General features: G+C 41.7%; 1 protein-coding gene across 1 annotated transcript; it reads left to right on the top strand.

The window, feature by feature from the left end:
- The first annotated feature begins 1090 nt into the window (after positions 1-1090).
- Apela (apelin receptor early endogenous ligand) lies at positions 1091-10604 on the top strand. Its single transcript, XM_070016529.1, has 3 exons — positions 1091-1174; positions 3486-3575; positions 9443-10604. Exons 1-2 carry the CDS (start codon positions 1099-1101, stop codon positions 3572-3574), a joined length of 165 nt encoding a protein of 54 aa, XP_069872630.1. The 5' UTR covers positions 1091-1098; the 3' UTR covers position 3575; positions 9443-10604.
- The last annotated feature ends 522 nt before the right edge of the window (positions 10605-11126 follow it).

Genomic DNA, 11126 nt, shown 5'->3' with positions numbered 1-11126 from the left:
TTCAAGATTGTATACCAACTACCTGAACCTATAGAAGCCCTATACAAAACAATTCCTGGCAGTCCTAGAGTTCCATATGCTTTATATTTGGAAACGTGTATGTCACAGTGTAACTACACTAACTTTCCGCTCACTTCACAATAAGTACAGAATAAGTGCATTTGTAATAGCTATGTATTATAGATAAGGAAGCGCTTATGACAAAAGAGATCTTGGTGGCTGTGTGTCAAAGACAAGACTAGACTGTTTTTGTTTCTACTGAATTCCCTGGGAGATGAACGGAACACTTCTCTAATTTTTGGTTTTCCACCCCATACAAATTTATAACTGAACACAGATTTCTAGGGTTTGTGGTGTGCCTGAATTTTCTTTTAAAAAGAATCAGCTGCTTGCAGCTGAAAATAATCTCCATTACTGAAAAAAATACTGCACTTAAGAAAATACAAATATAAGCATTTTACAGATTTATTTCAGACATGCTAACCCCCTTCTCAGCCCCCAGGAATCTTTTAATGGTGCAAACTCCACACAGATTCAGCCATTTAGGGGATTCCCGTAAATAGTCACCCCTTTGTAGTAGGTTTGGTAAAGATCAAGCATTTCGGCACATGTTTGGGAGTCTTGAGTTAAGCGCTTCAGAATTCTCTGTGAAAGGACAAAAGAGAGACTTCCTGTCATTCCAAGGTTTCAGCATGTGGGACCAATATGGGCAATGCAAAGTTTAAACAGATGCAAATGCTGAGGGGAGGAGGCAATGTCAGGACTTACTTTACATATTTCTCCAGCTCCAGGTTGAAGTGAAGTCACTCTCCCCTGGGCTTGAATGGTCCATTTCACCAATATTTGCTTATGGAAATAAAGGGGAGGGACCGGGAGAGGAGCGGCGAGTGGAGGAGGGGTTTGCGGCCCCGTGGGCTTTGACCACAGCCCAGCGCCCCAGTAACCTTGTCTGATGTGATCATTAACCTTTCTGGAAAACGCAGCCGAGGTTGGTTAGAATGTGAGGCGCCCCGCACAGATCCTGCACAAGCCGCGTACAGATTGCTTGCTTTCTCTCCGGAGTTCTGGCTGTCTTGGAGTGTGTCAGGAAAGGAAAAAATGAGATTTCAACAACTTCTTTGTGTCTTTTTGGTTTTTATGATGAGTCTCCTCCTTACCACCGGACAGAGACCAGGTAGGACTCTGGTACATCTTGGACCGAATGACTTCTTTTTACGCCTGGTTGTGTTGAGTGTGATTGCTGTTTATACTGAAAGTTACTGAGGTGAGAGGCAGTTATTAGAAATGTGTACGATTTCACAAGTTTGCTATCTATCTTCTGGGGGGGGGTATTATTCGAGTACTTTTAATCACTGCATTTAAAAATATTGATATACATATATAGAGAGAGTAGTAGTTTACTAAGAAAGGTAGTGCTCTAAGCAATTGTAGATACATTGTCCTTGAAAGTTATAAGAAATGCAAATGTTGGTTTATTGATTAAAGAGTTAATAAACCTATAGACAGTTAGGTGAAATGTAAAATCCAAATCAGTTTATTAAAAGCTTGTGGCTGACTGGAGGAAGACAATGTTAGCAGAGTTGTGAAAGAAACATAATGACTCAAAGTGAGTCAAAAGTTGCTATTTCTTGCTGGGCGCCTGGAATCCTAGTTGCTCCCGAAGCTGAGATCTGAGGATCGCAGCTTGAAGCCAGGTAGGAAAGTCTTGGAGACTCTTTTCTCTGAAAAAAGCTGGAAACGCTACTGTGGCTCAAGCAGTAGAGTGCTCAGTGGAAAAGTTCAGGAACAGCACCCAGAACCTGAGTTAAAGCTCCGGCCCAGAGGGCAGGGAAGAGATGCCTGCCTGCCTGCCTGCCTGCCTGCCTGCCTGCCTGCCTGCCTGCCTTTCTTCCTTCCTGTCTTTCTTCCTTGCTTTTCTTTCTCTCTTTCTTTCCCAGTCCTGGGGCTTGAATTCAGGGCCTGGGAACTGTCCTCGAGCTTCTTTTGCTCAAGGCTACTAGCACTCTACCACTTGAGCTACTTCCCCAGCCTGAGAGATTTCTATAGAACTATATAATCTAAACTATGGATGCCCATAGAACCAAAAATAAGCATGGTCAAGATACATAGCAATTTGTGTGGGTAGCATATTTTTCAAGGATGGTATCAACTATGATGTATTTAACCAACAGAGTTAGGAGACAAAATTACTCTAATGTGCTTTTACTTCAGAGCCAAGGGCCTAAGAATTTGAAAGTTATGCCAGTGGCTCACACCTGTAATCCAAGTTATTCTAGAGGCTAAGATCTGAAGATTGCAGTTCAAAGCCAGCCTGGGCAAGAAAAGTTCATGAAACTCTTATCTCCAATTAATTATTTAAAAAAAAAAAGCCAGAAATGAAGGCATGGCTTAAAGTGGCAGAATAATAGCCTTCAGCACAAATGCTCAGGGACCTGAGTGCCCAGGCCCTGAGTTCAAGCTCTAGGACCAGCACAACAACAAAAAGATTTTGAAAGGTAAAGATTTCTGCCACACAAAAACCTAAGCTTGAATAGAAAAGTGTTCACACATCCTAATTTGTCACATTATTTCCTTGATAATACAACTTCTTCTGTCAGATAAACATGTGGTGCATAACTTATTTCCTTCTAATTCATGGGAAGTTTGGTTGCTCTCAGGTTTTTTCAAGTGACCTCCCTGATCCGTCCTTTAGCATAGAAAAGAAAAGAGTTCCAAGTCAGCAATTCCTTCTTGTGTTGTTTACAATAATTGCTACTCGACCATTTACATTTTTCCAAAATACAGAAACCTTGGGCAATATTCTTTTTTTTTTTTTTTTTTTCCCCGGTCATGGGGCCTGAACTCTGGGCCTGGGCACTGTCCCTCAGCTCTTCAGCTCAAAGCTAGTGCTCTACCACTTGAGCCACAGCGCCACTTCCGGCTTTTTTCTTTTTGCTTATGTGGTGCTGAGGAATCGAACCCAGGGCCTCAGGCATGCAAGGCAAGCGCTTTAACCACTGAGCCACCTTCTCAGCCCCTGGGCAATATTCTTGTAAGATATCTGGAATCAACTTCTAACATAAATAAAAGTGCGAACAGCATTTAGAAGCAATCTTGTAAGCAGACTATGACAATTAAGATCTTGCTCCTAGCATTAACTGTTAGGAGTACATCACATTAACTTTTGTATCATAACAATGGATGAACAAATAGGAAATAGCCACAGCACAGTTTAGCTACAAATATACTCCAATATTTTTTGTTTTTATTAGCATTTATTAGCTGTACAAGGGGAAATTTCCCTTCGACATTCCCATGAATACAATGTATCCCAACAAAATCACCCATCCATCTCTCTCCCTTGTCTCCCTTACCCTTCTTAAAAGGATTTCAATACCCATCACTGTTATACATTTATACAAAGTACTATGACCATAATCTCCCTCTAGATAGCACAGTCATTAATTTTGTAAGCACTCCTAATATTTTCCTTTCTTTCTTTTCAGCTAATTTGGTCCTGAGAAGAAAACTGCATAGACACAGCTGCCTTCAGAGGCGATGTATACCTCTTCACTCACGAGTACCTTTCCCCTGAGGTATTTCTGGCAGAAGATTCTTCCTCTATTGGAATTAGCTATACCAAAAAATGCTCATTCCTATTTAGCAATATGTACAAATGGCATGTGGTGATATAAATCTTTTTAGAAGCTGCATGGTCATGAGTGGCAGTGCGAAATGATATGGCATTTGGGAACTGCTTCTACGGTTTGGGAAGAAAGTAAGACAGACAAGAAAAATCCTGGTCACCATTGAATCTAAGTGATAGCTCAGTGGGAAATAATATTATTGTATATGCTTGAGAATTCTCATAATTAAAATATCAAGCACCAGAATTTTTAAAGTATCTTTAAGCATGTGTTTGGGAAAACACAGAAAGCTGCAGATGTTAACCAGAACAAACACATTTCTCATTGAGACACATTTATGCAATGGTACCATAACGGTAGGCCAGCCTACTTCCATGTTCAGTGTAGCAAATCAACTCGGTCCTAGTGGCATGGTGGCTTTCCAGCCTCACTAACGGTAGTGGTCTGTTGGTGTATCTTTCAAGATAAAATTATGGGTAGACACCCATTTTTGTTTTTTATAGTCACTAAAGGACCAATGACTTTACATTACCACCCATCTTCAGTAATATTGCTTCATCAATATAGCTGCCCAGAGTTTGTCAATGAATACTAATAAATACTAATAAATAATGAATACTGGGCTGGGAAGGTGGCTCAGTGGTAGAGCGCTTGCCTTACATGCCTGAGGCTCTAGGTTTGATTCCTCAGCACCACATAAGCAAAAAGAAAAAAGCTGGAAGTGGCGCTGTGGCTCAAGTGGTAAAGCGCTAGCCTTGAGCTGAGGGACAGTGCCCAGGCCCAGAGTTCAGACCCCACGCCCAGACCCAAAAAAAAGAAAAAGAAAAAAATAATGAATACTAATAATCTGATGTCCCATCATAATTATTTTAACTCCTTTAGTTCATTTAAAAATATATTCTTTCAAGGAAAACACCAGAAATGGCCTGCAGCTGGTTAACATACACAGGCATCTGCTAAATTAGCTTATTCAGTTGGTCTGTAGACTTGTAGCTTTTATGGCTGTATTCAATGGGTGGAAAGAATGGTTGCTATGCCCATTGTTTAATACATGCTTTTCAACCCCAGTGAAAACCTTGTAGTAGGAAATGAAATTAGAGAACAGCAACTTGGTAATAAGCATTTATCACAGGAGGAGACAAAAAGCCAAGTGTTTTAGGCCAGTGTCTGGAACAAATTACTCTTTGCTGTTAAAAATTATGAAAAGTAAGCTTGGTGAAGAAATCTAGAAAGATACAGTAGAAGACTCCTGAGGAGCTAATGAATCGTGATTGAAGCAGGCTTGAAAGGGATCTAATATGTTAAAATATCCTTTGGTGTGCGTTGATAATGTTTCCAGCTGAGCTTTTCAATTTCACCTGTTATAAAATAACAGTAAAATCGGGGTTTAAGGGAAATGAAGAAATGCTGGTTTCCCCAGTCCTCTTTTGTAAATAACAAAGCAGACCCCAGTGGCATTTCACAACAGCAAGAGATTCTGTGTGCACAGAACAAGATGCCTTTGCAAAATCCAAGCACAAATTTGTAGCTACAATTTAGCTTGGCTTTCTCCAAACATTCCCTATCGTAAAAAAAATCAGGGCTTCAAGTAAACCAGATAGAGTAGTGAAATTCAACTTGGCAGAATTAAGGGAAATTTTGACCTATGAACTGACCTTGTAATCCAAGGGAAATTTAAATGAAAGGTATGTAAGCTAGTTAATAAGCACAATCCGTTAAGAAAGTCAGCTGATAGCGTTATAGACCTGCTCAGGTTACAGTGTCCATTTATGTTCTTAGTGTTTAGGCTAGTTCTGCATCCAGTTACAATTCTCTGACAAATGTGTAAGTCACCTGTTGGAATCTAGTGATTATTAGACAAACTAATGTAAGATAAGCATTTATGACAATTTCCCAAGGTCTTGCTTGCCCCACTAATACAAATAACAAGTCCTACCTTCAAATCTGATAGCACAATTTTCACACTTTCTATGTCTTGCAACAAAGGCACTGTCAACCTAAGTAGTGACTTCTCAGGCAAAACCTCCCTTTCATTTCTCTCCACTCTTCTGCATGCTTTAGATAAAATCTGCATGTAGCTCTGTGAGTCAGAGTCAAGCAAGACTAAAAGGACAGGTAAAGTAAACAACTGATTTAGGCTATTTTCTGGATTAACTCTTTAGCATCTTTAGACCAGTACGTCTTGTTCTCCCTTAGCTAGCTCTGTGTGCTCCTCAGTGATCCGTAGCATGATTTTATATAACTGATTAAATAAAACAGAAAAGCCATGCTGTTTACAGTGCAGTTTCTTGATATATTTCTTTTTCCCTTCACGCTAGTGGCTCACACCTGTCATCCTAGCTACTCAGGAGGCTGAGAATTGAGGACTGAGGTTGGAACCCAGCCTAGGCAGGATAGTAGCCCATGAAACTCTTTCCTCCAATTAACCATCAAAAAAGCCAGAAGGAGGAGCTCAAGTGGTAAGGTGCCAGCCTTGAGTTAAAAAAGCCAAGGGACAGCCCATAAGCCCTGACTTCAAGCCCCAGTACTGGCTAAAAAAGAAAAGAAAGAAAAAAGATTCTATCTAGTAACTTTCCTCTTCCAACTGCAATATTTCAATGCTTTTATTTACAAATATGCACTGGATAGCCACCAGCCCTATTAATAACAATCTATTAATAACAACACTAGTTTGTTTGTTTTTTTTTGTCAGTCATGGGGCTTGAACTCCGGGCCTGGGCACTGTCCCTCAGCTCTTCAGCTCAAGGCAAGCGCTCTACCACTTGAGCCACAGCACCACTTCCAGTTTTCTGGTGGTTAATTGGAGATAAGAGTGGCTGGCTTTGAACAGTGATCCTCAGATCTCAGCCTCCTGAGCAGCTAAGATTACAGGTGTGATAATAGCGCCTGGCCACTCTAGGTTTGTGTTTGTGTGTGTGTGTGTGTGGCATCAACATTTATTTCTAAACATATAAGAACGCAAGTATGTGTGTGTGTGTGTGTGTGTGTGTGTGGCATCAACATTTATTTCTAAACATATAAGAACGCAAGTCAAGGGGCTGGGAAGGTGGCTCAGTGGTAGAGCGCTTGCCTTGCATGCCTGAGGCCCTGGGTTCGAATCCTCAGCACCACATAAGCAAAAAAGCCGGAAGTGGCGCTGTGGCTCAAGTGGTAGAGCGCTAGCCTTGAGCTGAAGAGCTGAGGGACAGTGCCCAGGCCCAGAGTTCAAGGCCCCACAACTGGACCCAAAAAAAATAAATAATAAAAAAAATAATAAAAAAACAAAGAACGCAAGTCAATGGATTCTACTGCCCATTTTCACTTCTCAGAGGTAATGAAGAGCTTATTTGTATGTTCATTTACTCTTGTCACCCTCACCTGTCATTGACGATGTCTTTCTGCTTCCTGCTGGTCTTCCTTACTGGGACATCTTGACCAAACACACTGCCTCTCAACTCTGTGTGCAGCTCTCCTCCTGTCTTGGCCTTTCTCACCCGATTCTCTCTTCTCAGCCTTCCTGAAACCCAGTGCTCCAGCGCACGCTAGGCAAACACCTTAGGCACTGTCTTGCCTTGCTTTTCCTTTGCCTCGCCTTTCCCTTTCTAGTCTCTTCCAACTCTGCGACAGGTAAATTCCTCACGGGGAAAAAAAAAAAAAAAATCGGGATTGTGAAGCCAGGATGGTTGCACAGTGCCCTCTAGTGATCAACCTGTGTTCTCACAGATTTTCTTTTCTTTTTTTTTTTTTTTTTTTGGGGGGGGGTCCGGTTGTGGGGCCTGAACTCTGGGCCTGGGCGCTGTCCCTCAGCTCTTTAGCTCAAGGCTAGCGCTCTACCACTTGAGCCACAGCGCCACTTCCGGCTTTTTTCTTATGTGGTGCTGAGGAATCGAACCCAGGGCCTTGAGCATGCAAGGCAAGTGCTCTACCACTGAGCCACCTTCCCAGCCTCACAGATTTTCTTGAATGGGGAGCTGCTCCTTTTCCTCCCATCTATGTTCAACACCCCTTTCTTCTGAATCCAGTGAACACCCTTCAGTCCTGATCTCAATTATTCATCTAGTGCCCATGGTGGAATGGATTTTCCTTAGCTTCAGTGATGCCAGGCTTTTCTGAGTGGTGCTCTCTTATACAAACACCTCCTTTAGAACCTGAACTGGGTGGCCAATGGCCTACTTGAACTCACCTAGCTGTTCTCTAGAAACCTCAAGCCCAAGGCTACACTTCCTATTAAGTCCCTACTATGGCTTCCACCACACTTACCCTCCATCCTCAACTGTTTCTCTTCCAGTATCATGCATGTTATCAAGCCAGGCCTTCCCTGATGACTTTCTTTTTTTCTTTTTTTGTAGTAGTAGGGCTTGAACTCAAGGCCTGGGCACTGTCCCTGAGCTCTTTTGCTCAAGGCTAGCACTCAACCACTTTGAGCCACAGTGCCACTTCCAGGTTTTTGAGTGGTTAATTGGAGCTAAGAATGTAATGGACCTTCCTGCCCAAGCTAGCTTTGACCCATGATCCTTAGATCTCAGTTTCCTGAGTAGCTAGGATTACAGGCATAAGCCACCAGCACTGGGCACACTTCCAGCTTTATGTGGTTAATTGGAGGTAAGAGTCTCACAGACTTTCTTGCCTGGGCAGGCTCTGAACTGTAATCTTCAACCCTTGATTAGCTAGGATTGCAGGTGTGAGCCATGAGTGCCCAGCCCCTGCATTTATTTATTTATTTGTTTATTTTTGGTGCCAGTCCTGAAGCTTGAACTCAGCCTGAGTGCTGTCCATGAGCTTCTTTGCTCAAGACTAGTGCTCTACCACTTGAGCCACAGCTCCATTTCTGGCTTTTTGGCAGTTAATCGGAGACAAGAGTCTCACAGACTTTACTACCCAGGCTGGCTTTAAACCTTGATCATTAGATCTCGCCTCCTGCCTACTTAGGAAGATAGGTGTGAGCATCCAGCACCTACCTCCTGCATCTTTTTATTTTTTTATTTTTCCAAATTTTTTATTAAGTGGTTACATAATTTCCCAAATGTGATGCTTAGTTAAAGTCACAAACACATTCTAACTTTCATGGAGCAAATTGTCTATCATGGTCTATAACATTTATGAGTTCTATGTGCTTTGCAATAGTTATTTCTTCCACATTGGGTGGTATGTACATTTCTTTTGTTTTGCATAGCATCAGCTGTTCCCTCTTTCCCACTTGTTTCCTCCCTCCCATCGCTGCCATTGTGTGGCTTAGTTCATTTTGGACAATGTCCAGTGCAGCTGATGGGTCCCAATGTATGTATGCCTCCTGCATCTTTTTAGTGCTTAGTTAACACTTCATTGCAATCATCAGGAAGTGAAATGTGAGGGAAGGGAATGCCTCCAGAAATAAAGCAAGGGGATAGAAAAGCTTCAAGTCTTCAGAAGGGCCCCAAACAAAGTACCTGTCTTGGCTCAGCAATTCTCCTGTAAAAGATTTATGTTTTCTCATCAAATCAGGAAAGTCTATTTTGCTTCCACCATATACTTAAAAATTATTACTAAAAGCGGGCACTGGTAGCTGTAATCCTAGCTACTCAGAAGGCTGAGATCTGAGGACTGCGTTCAAAGCCAGCCTGGGGAAGAAAGTCTGTGAGACTCTTATCTCCAATTAACCACCAGAAAACCGGAAGTGGCTCTGTGGCTCAAGTGGTAGAGTGCTAGCCTTGAGCCGAAGAGCTGAGGGACAGTGCCCAGGCCCAAGTCCCACAACCAACAACAACAAAAAAATTATTAAACTGTTGAATGGTGTAATTATATTTAAAGGTTCCTAAAGACTAAACAATGTTGTTTTTTTCTTTATCTTGCAAATATAGAGCTCCTCAGCTGACTTCATCGAGTCTGCCACAAGACAGGAGTGAAGAAATGATACACAACCACCCAAAGAACTTCACTGTGCAACAGTATGATTGCTCAGAGGCTACTGTAGGAAAAGGCATTGTTCAAGAGTACCTGGGATGGTATTTTGGCTCACAGGACTATCTTCTTCCTGACAGAAATTGAAAATCAGTTCCAGTCTGAAGCACCCTTATTTGCCTGCAATTACAATGATCTCATCTTTTCTCAGACTTTTTATTTTTTGTAATGGACCAAAAAGAAAAATGCTGCCGGGCGCGGGTGGCTCATGCCTGTAATCCTAGCTACTCAGGAGGCTGAGATCTGAGGATCGCGGTTCAAAGCCAGCCCGGGCAAGAAAGACCATGAGACTCCTATCTCCAATAAACCACCAGAAAACTGGAAGTGGTGCTGTAGCTCAAGTGGTAGAGCGCTCGCCTTGAGCTGAAGAGCTGAGGGACAGCGCCCAGGCCCAGAGTTCAAGCCCCACGACCGACCAAAAAAAAAGAAAAAAAAAAAAAAGAAAAATGCTTGTCAGTGTCTTAGAACTCTCAAATCGCTACAAGTGCAAGATTTCCAATTTTTCCATACTCTTACAATTATCCAAATGTATTAACTTTGTAGATGTTACATTTTAAATCAGTTGTTTTGCCTGGCTTTAAAGGATAAAGAAATAACTGATTTATTTATTTTGAGATATTAAGGGGGAAAAGCTATGAATTCCTTTAGTTCTTACGAAAGTATGACATTTCCACTTTCTGAGTAATATCTAGTTGAAGTCATAAAAAGAGGAGAAATCATTAACTATAACTCATTTTATTTTAAAATGGCAGTGTTTGTTCATTTCTGAATCTTTTCCTCATCTTGTAATAAGCAAAAGCCAACATTCAACGTTCTGGTTTACACACTTGATTAGTTTGTGTAGTTTCTTTAAAAGATCTGCCTAAAGTTAGTATCTAAAACACACTTATGTCAGTGTAGCCCTAGCTGGGCAAAACCTGTATCTAATAGATAAGTGTTCATTTTGTTTTGTTTCTGTGCTATTCAACTCAGGATGTTAATATGCAAATAAAAAGTCAGGGGGCTGGGAAGGTGGCTCAGTGGTAGAGCGCTTGCCTTGCATGCCTGAGGCCCTGGGTTCAATTCCTCAGCACCATATAAGCAAAAAGAAAAAAGCCGGAAGTGGCGCTGCGACTCATGTGGTAGAGCGCTAGCCTTGAGCTAAAGAGCTGAGGGACAGCGCCCAGGCCCAGAGTTCAGGCCCCACGACCAGACCCCAAAAAAAAAAAAAAAGTCAGAAAGAGTTTAGGGATACAATTATCCAATGAGGAAACTATCCTGTCTACATCTGAACTGTATTAATTTAAATTAGGTTTTCTCAAGTGGCTAAATATATTCTTACTTGGTATTTATTGAAAGGCTGCTAGTTTAATGCTAGTAATTATCAGTTGCTCAGATAACAAATTTTCCAACTTATATCTTGACTCCACGTCAAGCATTGTAATTTGTAGGCAATACAGAGTGGCAGAGGTTATTAAAACGTCAACATTAGCCAGATCCAGGTAGCCCATGCCTATAATTCTAGCTACTCAGGAGTCTGAGATCTGAGAGTTCTGGTACAAAGCCAGCTAGCCAGAGGAGAAAAGTCCTTGATGCTCTGCTCTC

The sequence above is a fragment of the Dipodomys merriami genome, unplaced genomic scaffold, assembly GCF_024711535.1.
Source record: "Dipodomys merriami isolate MVZ:Mamm:240054 unplaced genomic scaffold, mDipMer1.0.p SCAF_12, whole genome shotgun sequence".
NCBI lineage: Eukaryota > Metazoa > Chordata > Mammalia > Rodentia > Heteromyidae > Dipodomys > Dipodomys merriami.
This window is presented reverse-complemented; position numbering and strand designations above follow the sequence as displayed.

What these genes read in the sequence shown, in the direction of transcription:
- Apela (XM_070016529.1), top strand. Translation starts at nt 1,099, where the DNA reads ATGAGATTTCAACAACTTCTTTGTGTCTTTTTGGTTTTTATGATGAGT. An exon ending in TACCACCGGACAGAGACCAG is followed by an intron (nt 1,175 to 3,485) that starts GTAGGACTCTGG and finishes CTTTCTTTTCAG; the next exon opens with CTAATTTGGTCCTGAGAAGA.